Source organism: Gossypium raimondii, chromosome 5 (assembly GCF_025698545.1).
Source record: "Gossypium raimondii isolate GPD5lz chromosome 5, ASM2569854v1, whole genome shotgun sequence".
In the NCBI taxonomy this organism is placed as follows: Eukaryota; Viridiplantae; Streptophyta; class Magnoliopsida; order Malvales; family Malvaceae; genus Gossypium; species Gossypium raimondii.
In genome coordinates, this window is record NC_068569.1 from 2,848,747 (window position 1) to 2,863,444 (window position 14,698).

General features: G+C 32.9%; 2 protein-coding genes across 3 annotated transcripts; one reads left to right on the top strand and one right to left on the bottom strand.

Annotated features, from left to right (window-relative positions):
* Positions 1 to 1,237: 1,237 nt before the first annotated feature.
* LOC105769282 (uncharacterized) lies at positions 1,238 to 4,313 on the top strand. 2 transcript variants are annotated; one of them, XM_012589806.2, is made up of 8 exons: positions 1,238 to 1,371; positions 1,715 to 2,459; positions 2,574 to 2,666; positions 2,778 to 2,879; positions 2,970 to 3,035; positions 3,320 to 3,385; positions 3,508 to 3,576; positions 3,678 to 4,313. In XM_012589806.2, the coding sequence occupies exons 2-8, from the start codon at positions 1,809 to 1,811 to the stop codon at positions 4,140 to 4,142; spliced, it is 1,512 nt and encodes a 503-aa protein (XP_012445260.1). In that variant the 5' UTR covers positions 1,238 to 1,371; positions 1,715 to 1,808; the 3' UTR covers positions 4,143 to 4,313. The 2 variants fall into 2 exon arrangements, with proteins under 2 accessions (XP_012445260.1, XP_052487183.1); XM_052631223.1 differs by having other exon boundaries at positions 1,252 to 1,353.
* A 25-nt stretch (positions 4,314 to 4,338) lies between these two features.
* Positions 4,339 to 11,491, bottom strand: LOC105769281 (AT-rich interactive domain-containing protein 4). Its single transcript, XM_012589805.2, has 15 exons — positions 10,226 to 11,491; positions 9,937 to 10,125; positions 9,619 to 9,672; positions 9,430 to 9,518; positions 8,890 to 9,163; positions 8,702 to 8,758; positions 7,985 to 8,016; positions 7,692 to 7,827; positions 7,425 to 7,598; positions 6,593 to 7,144; positions 5,890 to 6,027; positions 5,717 to 5,815; positions 5,404 to 5,504; positions 5,200 to 5,290; positions 4,339 to 4,738 (listed from the first exon to the last, which is right to left on the bottom strand). Exons 1-15 carry the CDS (start codon positions 10,379 to 10,381, stop codon positions 4,643 to 4,645), a joined length of 2,238 nt encoding a protein of 745 aa, XP_012445259.2. The 5' UTR covers positions 10,382 to 11,491; the 3' UTR covers positions 4,339 to 4,642.
* Between the last annotated feature and the right edge of the window lie 3,207 nt (positions 11,492 to 14,698).

A 14,698-nucleotide genomic window follows, 5' to 3' on the forward strand; every position in this document is an offset into this window, starting at 1 on the left:
TGAAGTAATAAACTAATGTAATCAACATTCTTTTTGCTAACTCATTGCATGAATAATATTAAATAAAACAAAATTTTTAACTTTTGGCCAAAATGGTAATAAATAATAATATGGTAAGTTATAAAATAGTCACTTAATTATGAAAAGCTATAAAATAGTCACCTAATTTTTAATAAATTTATTTTAGGCCACTAATTATGAAAATTTACAAGATGGTCACTCAACTATTAGTAAATTTATTTTTGATCACCCAACTATCTTGAATTTTTGGTGGAAATCTTATATTTTTAGTGTTTCCATTTCAACGTTAGCCAGTTGGTAACAAAAAAAAAAGAAAAATTAAATAGTTGAATGATTATTTTGTAACTTTTCAAAATTGTGTAACCAAAAAGAAAAAAATCATAGTTGGATAACTACTAGTGTAATTTTACATTAAATAATAAAACATTTATCGAAATATTGTGCATCGGTTTGTGCATGAATATTTTATATATGAAATTTATTTAATACCATCCGTTTGATATTTGTAAATATTTATATATTTGGTAAATATTATACATGTTAAATGTTTTTCATAAATATCGATGAATTTAAAACGATACTGATGAAATCAATACACACGAATTCAAGTAGAGAAATGATGCAATAGTGATTACTTTGTGCACGAACTTAATCGAACACTTAGATAATAGTAAAGATAATTATTTATTAAAAAATAAAAAAATATATTATATCATAATATCAAACATGTAAGATTTAATATTGAAATATATTTACCAATTTAAACAGTAAATATATATTTTATAATAGTTTAAACAGTATTTTTAGGTTTGAAGGAAAAAAATATCTTTTAAGAAACCAATCAATTCAGCTTAACTTTTAAAAACAAAAATAGAAGGCGGTTAAAATCTCCGGATTTTCAGAGACGGATGCTAACTCCTCCTGAACCAAATGACGAAAATGCACTTATTCTATTGAGATTAACAAATAGTTTGCCTTCTTTTCAAGGCTAATTTCGTGAAAAAGGAATAACTCGCGAACGTGGGCTACTGTGACGGCATATTCAAAAAGTCGAAGGATACCTTTTTACCGTATTTAAAGTTTATAAGTAAACGGGGCGAACAGATTATTGGACACGTGAACGAATCAAAATCGCACACGTCACTAGAAAAAACAAAAAAGATACTAAGATCTAAACTAAAAAAAATATTAAAAAGAAAAAGAAAGAAAAAACGAAGGAGCGGTTTCTACGTTAAAAGCTAAACATCTTTTCTTTCTTTTGTAATACAGCCGCTAAGGGAGAAAGCAAGCGAAGCAAACAATTGAAACTAAATTCTGCATTCAACTCTTGAGGTGATACTAACTTACTTTGTAAGTCTCTTGTTGTTTGATCTTTCTTTCTCATTTTTTTTTCTTTTCCTTGTTTGTTTTTGTCTTGAAAATTGGCTGTATTTGAAGTTATTTTTATGGAACCCAGTTTGCATTGCATGTTTGGGAGTTAGGTGTCTGAAAATGGGTTTAACAAGGAACCTGCATAATTGCATATGAAGAGATGTCATGTCTACATATGATGTTTTTCTTTTTTCTGTGAATTTGAGTGGTTGGGGATTTGTTTGCTTAATCATTCTATCATTTATATATATATATGCCATATACTCTTTGCAAATAGCTTCATTACTAACTAATGTTTATATGTCATTATATTCTTGTCCAGGCCAAATACAAAGCAACAAAAAAAAAAAGTGAAGTTCTTGAGAAAGAGTAATTTGGAGTTTTTGAGAGTTTGAATTCGACCGTGTATATAGACAATGGATGATTATCTTGATCAGTATTTCTCATCATCATCATGGTCAGATGTGAATGTCAAGGAAAGATCATATTGGGTCCATAATGAACCTGATCAACCAAATGAAGTGTTTCCTAGTTCGAACTTCAATAGCATCGAGTGTTTAGCTGCACATAATACGCCACCTTTAGTTCATAACCGAGGGTCAGGTTGTAGTGTTGAACATGGTTTGCTGTATGGAGAAGGTGGTTTACAAATGAACGGTGAAAATTGCAGTGGTAACTCTTCACAAGAGATGATGAATGGAAGCTTCGAACTCAGAAACCTGGGACTGCAATTGAATACAGATGTTCATTCCTCTGGCTCATCGAGCCTTGTTTCTTTAAATGATGTTCCAGTTGTTGGTGACATGATCCCATCTTTATCGTTTAATGAGAGAGGGCGTATGATAAGCAATGGAGGTGAATCTTCTGAGTTTCGGAGATCATTTACAGGCTTGGAAACTCTTTCTCCAATTCCACAATTATGGCATCTACAACCTTATGACTCTGTTTCTTCCCTTCCCACTTTGGTGGGACAAACCAAAGTAGATGATGAAGGCAATATTAACAGATTTATTGAGATTGATGAAATTCTGCAACCTGAGAACTTATCTGCTTCCATCAATTCAAAGGTACTAATTTTAATTATGACTAGTATGTATGGTTCATTTAACTGGCTCTACAATATCGTCTGTATTGGGGCTTAATTTCTGAATAATCTCTTGTTGCTTATGTCAATGTATCAGGGACAACAGGACATGCAAAATTCCTTTTACTCTTCTTTTCCCGCTGACCACCCTATAACAAAGACCATGATTGGGTTGCCATCTCTGGTGCAGGTACTTGTAGTGGTCTCAGCCACATAATCTGGGCATGATTTATGGTCTCATCATTTTACTACTACTGATAGATTAGATACAAAGGTTATTATTTGTAAACTTATATTACAGGGTGCATCGCCTAACCTGAACAATGGTTCCGACCGAACTGCGAAGCCTCGAGTAAGGGCACGTCGAGGTCAGGCTACTGATCCACACAGCATTGCAGAGAGAGTCAGTTTTAATATTTCCTGTTGTCTAAGTTTCATATACTTGATTTGTTTTTTGAGATTATAGGTTGCTTGATTATTTGTTCCAATGCAGCTTCGAAGAGAGAAGATTGCTGAAAGAATGAAAAACCTGCAAGAACTTGTACCTAATTCCAATAAGGTATTCTCATCTGGAAGCGACATCTAACCTGGTCTACAGTCAGACATTCTGCTTCTGTTATTGTTTGTTTTTCAATGAAATTTACATGCAATATCTTGGCAATATGAACTGCAAGCATAAATTCTGCAGTTCTTACCCCATCTCAATTAAGTAAAGGTCAAGTAACACACAAGAATGATGAACAATCTTCATCATTCTGAAGATTATAGAGAAAAGAGGATACTTAAGTTTCAAAATAAATTATGCACAATGATTAGCTGATGAGCATTAATGAAACATTGCAGACAGACAAAGCCTCTATACTTGATGAAATCATAGGGTATGTCAAGTTTCTTCAACTCCAAGTCAAGGTAAGACCAACTTTTTGTTAATATCGAAAATCCAAGCGTCAGAAGTTGAGCTTGAACTGACTCGGTTTTAAGTTAAATTTTAACCAGATTTTGGCTACTGTGCTTCTGGAAATTATTTGCAGGTACTAAGCATGAGCAGGCTTGGGGCAGCAGCTGCAGTTGTTCCTCTCATCACTGATGGTCGAGCTGAGGTGTGGCAAATTCTTTCTTCTTTTAAGTTGATTCACTTTTTGATCCTTATTGTGATGTAAACATCATTTTATAATGGTTGGAGCAAAATTCTGTTTGTCAGGTATCTAATGGTTTATCACTTGCACCATTAGCGGGTCAAGGGGTTGATTTTTCACCATCTCCTGATCAAGTTGTTTTCGAACAAGAAGTGGTGAAGCTCATGGAATCCAATATGACAATGGCCATGCAATATCTACAAAGTAAAGGTTTCTGCCTTATGCCTGTTGCACTTGCTGCTGCCATATCCAATGTTAAGTCATCCACATCCTCATCGTCATCATCAGTTCCTGCTTCTGATGAGAGTAAGAAACTTGGCTTCACCAACAGTACTCTAATCAACAACACCTGCAGCAGCAGCAGCAGCAGTAGCAGTAACAGCAGCGGTAGCTTACCTGGTGTTGGGATTCCAAACATCAACGCTGATGGCAATTTTATGACTGGAATGCTTGGTTCTGATATTATGGCCAAAGGTTGTACTGGCACCTTCAAACAAGAGGAACTCAACACTCTTTGCACTGCCAAATGACTGAATCCCAATACCATAAACAGCAAACTTGTCCACTAATATGTCAATTAACCTAGTAGATAAAACACTAGTTGTTTTAAACTGTCGAAGGCTATCTTTGTTCCCTTTTCTATATTTCTATATATATGCATATAGACGACAACCCAAACAAGAGAATGAGAAATAATTGTTTAGCAAAGCTTGAGCAGTTTACTAATTATAGTAGGGAAAACTAGCTTTTTAATTTAAATCATATTCTACAGTTAACTCTTCTTAATCTCTGTTTTGAAGAATACAAAATATTGGGGGGAAAATTGGGGGGCCTGGGTAATGGCTTCATCTATATATGGGAACAACAATGGGGGCAATACATACAATACAATAATTACATTCCTAATATCGTGCCTTTTATCTTATGCATAATATTTGAGGAAGAAAGGCCGAAAAGATTGAAAAATAAAACTAAAAGAGAGATATTTCTAAGTTGTGTAGAATGGAATCTAAAGTGAGTCAAAGGTTTGTCAATAACCATTCACAGTTTTGTGGGGTTTCTTCTTGAAATTTGAGATGCTACAGTGTGGACAAACGTACTCCAGCCCATCTGTTTTTGCATAATCCTACCATTCAGAAGATAAATATATCGAGTTAATTGCAATACAATAGAATAGGTTATTGACTCGATTGCCAACAATGAAAGCAGCTATATTGCTGCGAGACTATTTTTTTCTTTATTTGTGTCTGACAACTCATTTTTGACATATATTGGGTATTGGTATGGGGATATGATCCTCTAAAGACCCTCCATATATATATATAAAACACTCTAGAAAAATTAAATACGCCCCCGTAGGATACATACCCATATCCAATATTCAAACCTGAGTCCGTGTAACTAGGAAAATATTATCATACTATATGTATTGAATTCAGTGCGGAAGACATAACAAACATGTTTTTAGTTGCAGGTAAGGCAAACTTTTGCTGAACTCGTCCAAAACCATACAAAATATAACTTATGTTAGTCTGATGTTTTTAGTTGCATTTCTCTTTTGATAAGTAAATTTTTTAGAAGGTATACCTTAAAGGCTCCAAGACCCTGCCGCCTATCACAGCCAAAGTGTGCCCACTCATCACAAACTCCACAGTTTACCCAGTCACCTGCTGCACTACTGTTGCCACACAGAAACTCACCAGTGTCAGGACTGCAAACTCACAATGGTCATGTAATGTGTGTGAAGTGAGTGCATATGTGTGTGTGTGTGTGAGAGAGAGAGAGAGAGACCTGTGACACAACAAACAGCATTCCCCATCGACATCATCATGAGCCAATTCATACTCTAAAAGGTAAGTCTCATAATGTCTTTTCAGAGTGTTGCCCACTCCCTAGGAACAAACAACAAACAACATTAGACAAAAGCATAGAGTGGAAAACACGAAATGCCATTTAAAGAACTTAAGGATCAAAAGGACAGAAATGTTGAAGCAACGGACAGGATCTTATCATTTTTACTGAAGCTCTACAAAAATTGCAAACTATCTTGAAAAAAAATATTATCAGAAAGGAAATCTACATGGCTAACAACTTGAACACATACAGTCATTCTATTTGTCAATGTGTGATTGCGCATCTTCGAAAAAACTTGTCCCTTCCAATTTATGCCATTCCCAACATGAAAGCCTCCTCTTGACACCACCTGTAAGGGACATATTAAAATACTTCTTTTTCCTTTACAGATTTCAATCATATTTTGCACAAAGAATAGCTTACCTCTCTATACAAGTTGAAAAGGTCAAGCCGCTTTGCATTCAGAATGGCATCAGGAAACTCAGCTAACCCCCCTTGAGGAACAAGACGAGTATGTCCCCGAACTATCAGAAACTGCATTACATCTCTCAGAAACTCTTCCTGCCCGAAAATAAATTGACATGAGGAAAAGAAAAAAAAGAATATATTAGAGGAACATAGTTGCAGAGATACTAAATTATGCAACCTTCAACAATTACTTCTCTAGTTGACTAATAGAGTCACCCAAACACCTATCCTTGTTTGTGGTGAGGAAGAAAAGCAGGTCAACAGAGAGATATAACAGAGAAAATTAACCAATTATTCTGACAAGTCAACACATTTTCTCTAAAAACTTCATTATCACAGTACTAGTTCGTCTCTAGACCTGAGCATGCAATAATAGCCAATTACATTAGAAAAGCAAAATAGTTAATGAATTTTTTCCTAAATCCTGACGCATGCATAAGATTTTTTTTAGAAATATCAGAGCATCAACTATGACATTCCCAATCGAGAGATTGCAAGCCCTATAAGCTAGAGTGGATAAAAATTTGTTAAGTTAAGAGAACAATATCCATAAAGGCATATGAATCTTAGCATAGATCATGATCTTACACTATAGTATGTAAATAAACCCCAAATGCGGGTACCACACAAATTCTTAAACTCTGAGAAGATGACTAACCTCTGAGCAAACCTGTATCGGGGCTCGATCACAACCATGTTTCTTGAGAGGTAACGGATTTAAAGAAATAATCTGCTGGGCCTGATGAGAATTTGATAATGCTTTCCGATGTGTAACAGGAGCAGGTGGCTTCACAGGTACTATTGGCAAGTTAACCTTTCCTTGGTCACCATCATATCTCTCAGCCTCGGAAAATCCAGAAAACGGAAGCATCTTATGACGATGGGTATGAGGAATTGGCCTCATAGCAGCAACATTTGGTTTCAGTCTTACATTACCATTTAAACCTTCCATGATAGTACAGTTTAGAGGTTTAGTGCCCTTAGTTGGCTGTGATCTTTTACGACAAGGTGCCGGAGGCACCAACCAGTTGGGAGATCTAGCAATTACAGAACCATCCCAGAGGGGATCTTTGCCCTGCCTCACGGAAAAGAAAAGCAGACGTTCTGCATCATCTTTTTCAAAAGAAGCAACCGACAACCCTTGAACACTAGCAATCCCCAGCATAACTAAGCTGCGGTAGGATACATCCGGTGCAAGTTGCCTCAAAACCTGTTAAGCCATTCCCAGAAACAGATCATGATTACAAAAATAAAAGCTAAGCTAAGTTAAACAAAATTATCATCATGGAAAAGGCTTCATAAGTATTTCTTAAAACATAATTCAGTGAAAGTTTCTCCTTCAAATGTTTATCCATACCTCCAATGAAGTTTATGGTAAAAAGAACAAACAAAAGAGTTTACACATGCAATAGACACATGAACATATAAGCATATGCATAAAAATAGAAGTGTCATAGAATGAATAAGATGGTTGAAGAGAAAAATCAGACCTGCGAAGCCCATGTAGGAACCTTCATGCACACTTCAAACACACTTGCTCCACAGGCAATTGAGGCTGATCTGCGAGGCTCAGATGAAGGCACTTTGCTTTCATCAGAGCTCGACTGTGCATGGACAAGCTGACTATTCTCGATAAGCTCATTTTTTATATGATTTTCCAATAGCTGAGACAACAAAAGAAAAAACAAGAAAACAAGACTGTTAGGTGTGACCTTAAAGAAATAAAACTAGCAATTAACCCGATCAGATTTACTTGCCTGATCATTAAAACAAGTCTGTGCACTACCGGAAACTAGAAATGATATGTGAGCTGAACTACAGGTTGAAAAATCACAACGCATGGTCATTACACCACGAGAAAATGTCCCAGCCTGAAGAGGTGGTGGTGGAGCACTATAAGAATAGTAGCCATTAGTGTGTTGATGATAATGACACAAAAGAAGCTTGGACATAGCAGTACATGGGGAATGGGAACTCCATAAAAGAAAAGATCAAAGTCACAAATGCTCAGCCCAAAAGAAACTTTAACTAAGCTCAAATTTACAAGTACCTTGCACGGTTATGAAGTTTGCTTCCACGTATCTGAAACAATTGCCATCTAGTTAATAAGTGGTTAAAACAGAATCAAAGAATTAGCACAGATTATGCTCACACATGAAACCACAACACACTGCCAAAAAATCATGGGAATACATGGTGCGCTTTTTCCATGTGAACATGAAAATCAAACAATTGAAAGTTTTCCTGGAATATCATGTCGTTAGGCCCTATACAGCAAAGCCACTGCAAGTGCAACCTTATCCAACTCAATTAGGGCATGTGCAGAATAATATAAATCTCATTCATAAATTTTTCTCATGTCATTTTGATTACAAGGTGATGATGATATGAGCACCCTAGCTAATCTGTGTAGGTATTTTTCAGCTAGCTGATCTTTCCAAGCTAAACTGATTTTTGCAAACGAGAATGCCAACATCATAATGTTGTTTAGACTGTATGGTGAACCAAAATCTAATAAAACAATCATTTTGAAAAATTTAGGAAGAGATGTGAAACTGTTAAGAAAAAAGGAGGAAAAGATTGAGGATCTCATGCTCTCTTCAGCATTAAAAACTCAACAAGTGACTCTAACCAAATTTAGATGCAGCAATAACTAAATCTCTTAGATTACGATGTTCAAAAGATGGTACTGCGAACAAAAATATAAGCTAAAACAGGCAAACTAAGGATATACGTCTAAGGAAAAAAAGCACTTGTACAAACTCACTTCTATGCTCAAGAGGGCATTAAGTCCATCTTCCAGAGACCCCAATAGGAATGCATCCTGCAGGCCATATAGTTAACAACAAATATAAAAAAGTGTGAACAAAATAATTAGTATATGATTATTACCATGAAGAAAATATTAATATGTGATAATTTTTTGAACAAGGAAAAACTGAAACTCAAACCTACCAATAGGCCTGGTGATCCACAAACAAGAAACCTCATAGTAACATGCTCATCATATATCTTAATGGCAGGAAGATTTTCAAGAGAGCCTTCTTCCTCTTGCATATCTACCTCGGATTGAGAAACATCAATCTTGGGAGGCTCACCAAGTAAACATGGTCCTGGCTTAACACTCTGTTTCTGATTATCAGAAGAGGCAATATCGTTGCTCCACAAACAGTACAATCTAAAAGAAGCATGGGCAAATTGGAATGCATCCCATATATGGCTACATGAACTGCATTAGACCAAAACTGCAAAACTTCAGTACAGTCTCTAAATTCCTTCCAGTTTGTAGCCAATAGTGCTATAAACGAGGTGAAGTTTATCTAAAATAGAGTGCATAACTTTAAAATATCAACCAATTTCGGAAATTAAAAGCAGTGGCAGCAACTGCTCTGGAAAACTAATGCACTATAACCACTATTCAGGAAGGTAGGGGAAGTTATTATGTTTTACATACACATACACAGACATATAACAAATATAAGTAGAAGTCTGTACCTTTGAATCACTGATAACAGTGCCTGACGAAAATGGCAAGCTGCATACCGCGAGAATGAATTTTTCCAATATATAACATAAGGGACTCCCTGGCAAGGAGAAATGAATGTCAACAACATTTCAAAAAAAAAAAAAAACATAAAGAATGAATTTCAACTGTTTGCCCGTGACCATAATAAATAATTTTACCTTGGAGTGAAGTGCCTCAGCCAATCTGTCACCATTGGGGGTCTCTAAATAAACCTGCACAAACATTTGACAATAGATTAGTTCAACATATATAATGATATAGAAACCAGTAAAACTAGTAAAAAGAAGAAGCAAAACAAAAGGAAAGGAAAAAATGAACGTAAAATGAACTTAAAATGGGAAAGATCATAAAGTATAAGAAAAACTCAACCGTATCCAGTATCTTTAGCACCATTATCAAACAATTTCAAGGAAAATGAGAACAAACGATAAACGCTACACAGAAATTAAAGTAAAAAACAATCAAGCGACACTAACAGTGGAGGGCAATGTGGAACCAAAGAGTCCGCAAATGGCTTCTGGAGTGGACAAGTCAACATCTCCCAAAACCAGAGAGCCAATATCTTCATCTGCATTCTGCTCTCCTTGAAAGTAAACAATATTTGGCTCCGTAGATTCAAAAACCCGCCGGAACTCATCAATGCTAGGATTGATAAGAAGCTGAACCTTCACTCACACACATGAAAATGTCATAATCTTCAAATACGTTTCAGCTAAAACGTCAGAGTTCTAAAAATATGCAGAACTATTAATCTGAGTTATATACCTCAAGGCGCCCTGAAGAAACAATATCTGGAAATGGGTATCTGGGCTTATGATCAGAAACTGGCTGCCTAAGTTTATTATCAGAAACTTTACTACTACAAAGAACTGCAAGGAGACTGCAATGGTTCCTTGAAGACCCTTGAGCATTAAACATCATGCAAACATGCCAGAACCAATAAGACTCAGGCTTGCCACTAAGTATAAGGCACCAATGCCTGCTTTTAAAAAATCTAAATAACCCAAAAACACTAGAATGAAATAAAATAAAAACCCTAAAAAGCTTGCTGCAAATCAGATAACTAAAAAATCCCACTTCTCAAAAATCTCCAAATTTTCCAAAATTCCACCAGAGAGCGAAAACAAACTTCCCTTTGTATTTGCAGACACTTCAAAATCCCTAAAATACCAAAGCTGGAAACTTCAAAATTTGAAGAATACCCACCGACCCAGATAAGATTATCAAGGGGATCGGGAACCCAAATGAGCAAATTTACCAGAAACGAGGTTACCGAGAAAACTCCCCAATAAACAATAGGATGTAAACGCTCCCAAAGAACAAAAAAAAAAAAACCCTAAGTTTAGAAGATTGACTCTAATAATAAAGAAATCTCAAATAAGAAACCCCGAAAGGACACATCTTCCTTTCACCTAATAAAAATTCTCAAAAAAAATATAGAAAAAAAAAATCAAAATCACGCAATAAATAATTGCAACATAAAGGACTAAAAGCTTTTTCGGATTGTTTAGTTGAGAATCAAACAGCCCAGCCCCCCCCCCCCCTTTTTTTCATTTTTTCTTTGTTGTCAGTTTGCATTTTAATAACTACAGTTTCCTTTTCCCCAATCACATTCTCGTATATCTAGTGTAAGTCAAAAAACAAAAAAATTCATGAACCGTTTGATCAGGAAACCCACAAAATAAGAAAATACCCATTTGTTAATTAAACTCAAATAATCTAAATTGACTTTTTATTAATTCGTTTCTTTCAAGTTTCACGTTTGTTCGACTTTTGAAAAAGCCATCAAGTAAATGACTTCATGTTACCCTGCTTCAAAAGACACTACTACACTGTAATCGCGAACTTCGAGAAGGCGAAATTTTTGTTTATTTTACTCCCTCCTTTTTGTTGTTCTTCACGTTAAAAAAATCTCCTTACTCCACACCATTAGTCGATTACTATAGAGATTCTCATAAGGGATTGGTTTTCTTTTTCCATTTTTTTTTTTCCATTTTTCGGGTTTTCGATTCGGACACGAATTTAGGATCAGGACTGGTTGGTTCTCTTCTCATTGTCCGAGGTTGTCATTATCATTTCCATGATCATTAGATCATTGATAATGATCATCATCAGCAATCTTTTTTTGCCAAAGGAAAAAAAATTCATCAGCAGTCGTTTTTGCTCTTGGGTCTTCCATTAAATAAATTTTTTTAAAGTCTGCTCTATATTATATTAAACTTAATTAGAAACCCAATAAAAAGAAAAAAAAATTAAGTTTTGTTTTTAAGTAATAATCTTGCTTGATAAAACTGTCTGCACTCTGTAAGAACGGGGACTCCCAGGATTTAACTACTTTTATTTTATGCTATAAAGGGAAAAAGAAGTATTCATTTTCTTAAAATTCATTTATTATTCTTTTCTTTTCTATGATCTTCTTCTATTAAATCCCTAACCAGCATGTAATTGATGAAAACCAATAACATTTTACTCTGATCGAAGGGTTTTGTTTTCAACAAATGTTAAATATTTTAATTAAGAATTTTTATACCTGTTATAATTTTTACAATTTTTTTCAAAGTCATAATTATTTATCCTAATAATAAATCAATATTCGAATCTGAATTCTAGCAATGTGGGTGTTGTGTTTATTAAATATCAAACTTGTGTCCAAAATTAAAGTTCACTCGGTGTATGATCTGCGTTAATTTTAAAACTTGATAACATTTCTCAAAATTGTCTCTGATCAAAGTATATTGGTACAACACTTTAAATTCACGTCACATCATCACCTAAATTTAATAACTAAATTTTCATAATTTTATTGCATTTTTAGATTCTATATGATATTTGAAAATTTATAAGTGATAAATTATTTAATCTTATAATGTCACATCATTATATTTTATGAAATCCAAATTTAAAGATTAAATTTAAAAATTATCAAAATTTAAAATTAAATTAGATAAAACACGATTCAAATGGAAGCTAAAATTTGTTAGCAAAATTAGGGATCAAATGTTTATTTATTCCTAAAATATTTATTATATAACCCATTTAGATGTTAATAAAATGATTTTGTCCCCATGTTTTTAACTTCTAGTCATGTTTTTGAAGACTTAAATATTTATGAGTCGCTTGTAAATCAATTTTAAAATTTAAATTAAACCGAACTCTCATATTTAAATTCTAACCATATCACACAAATTCACTTAGAAGCAAAATATTAGTTATCGTAAAACTGTAAATTGAACAAAAAAAATTCATTTATAATTTTTTGTATAGTATTATCACCGTATATGTGAAAACAAAGGAAAATATAGATGCACATGCACGTAAGTCAAAGCTAAAATGGAAAATAATTAAAAGAAAATGGTCAGAACTTTGACGGGCGAGGGGTTTCTTTGAGTGATGGTTTGGGCTACCGTAGCCCAAAGATAGTCCTGATAGGTCAGGTTGGGTCGGGTCCTATCGTCGAAAGTTTCCTCTGTTTATCACCGAACCGACTAGTTGACCCGGAAGTAAAAAAGTGTAGGACAGAAGCTGGTGTCAACTGTCACGCTCAAACACCAAAATTTACAATTTACAGGGATTGTTGACTTCCCGTGCACAGCAAGAAAAGGTCAAATCTTTTGTTCCGTGCCACAAAAAAGTTAAAAAAAAATTGCAGTTTTATTTGAAAAAGGTTAGCTACAAAACTCATTATAATTTTTATTTAATTTTCAAGGTATTTATTGAAATAAATTCAGTAATTAATATATCCCTATTCTGTAAGTCTATTAAAAAGGTAAATATTAACCACAAGTTTTAAAATAACTTTATATCTAGAGTAAAATTGAACCCTTAATAACCTGATTAAGGTAAAAAGACTCTTATCATGTCATAATTTACATCTTTACAATTTTAACAACACTCATATTATTATTATTATTATTATTATTTTGAGTTGAAATATTTCAAAATGTTTATAAAATTAACCGTCAAAACTAAAACGCACTGCAAAATGATTTATTGGACAAATGGCTTTTTATAGATTAACTATGATATATTTGAGAAAATTTTACTTTAAAAATTAATGTAGAAATCAAATTAATTAGAAAATTATAAAATTGAATATTGTAATATTTTAAATTTAAGTTTTATCTTGTGTAATTTTTATTTATTTTATATAAAATTAGAAATTTTTATACATGTGAAAATTAAGTATTTAGAACATAATAAGGTGTTTAAAAATAACACACAATAAATAATAGATGTATGGTTTGAAACTAATTAATAATAGTACACGCATATGGTATTAAAATAAAAAATTAGATTAAACTATGAGTAAAATATATAAATATATTAGATTAACAATATTAATTACGCTATTATGATATTGTCATTAATCTTGAGTTGATATCAAATTAACTTGGGACACTAGTTAAATCAATAATATTATTAATATATACAATTAATTGAGATAATAAAGTGTATAATAAAATTAAAATATACAAAATTTTATAGTAAAATATTAATTTAAGGGTAACATTAAAATTAAATTGGTGTTTGATTGGATATTAATTTAATCCAAAATTTTAAGTATTACGTATGAGTCAATTAGTAATGTCACGTGCCATGCGTGGTTGCCTCATGCACTGCAAAGGCAAATTTGTCAATATTTGAAGTTGCTAAAGTTTTCGCATTTATCATTTTTATGTAAAGGCCGAAGGAAAAGTATAATTATAAAATAAAATAAAACATCTGAAAATAAATTGCTACAGAAAGAAAAATTATGTTTAGACTCATTATTTAAAAAATTAATGAAAAAAATAATTTAAAATGGCGAACACAAGGCGCCCTTTTAACCAATAACCAAAAATGGAAAAAAGCTTTCTAGAAAAGAAAAGGAAAAAGCTTTCACGTTATGTAATATAAAATATTACTCTAAAGTCATAATTTCAAATAATGAGTTGTTAATGATATATTTATTTATTTTTTATAGAAAAATAGTATACAAAATGGTTTAAGTAATATTAACCAATATTCTTTGAATAATAATTAAATATTATTTTAACATAAATTATACATTTAATAAACTTTAAATATTCAAAGATCAAGAAATAAAATGTTCTAAACCCAAGATTCACAAATATAATTTATAGAATATATATTTTAATATGTTGATAATTTAATTGTTTTAATTACATAAACAAAATTTTTTAAAAAATCTTCTTCTTTTTTTTATAAAAAAGAGATTAAAATAAGAATTATCATCAC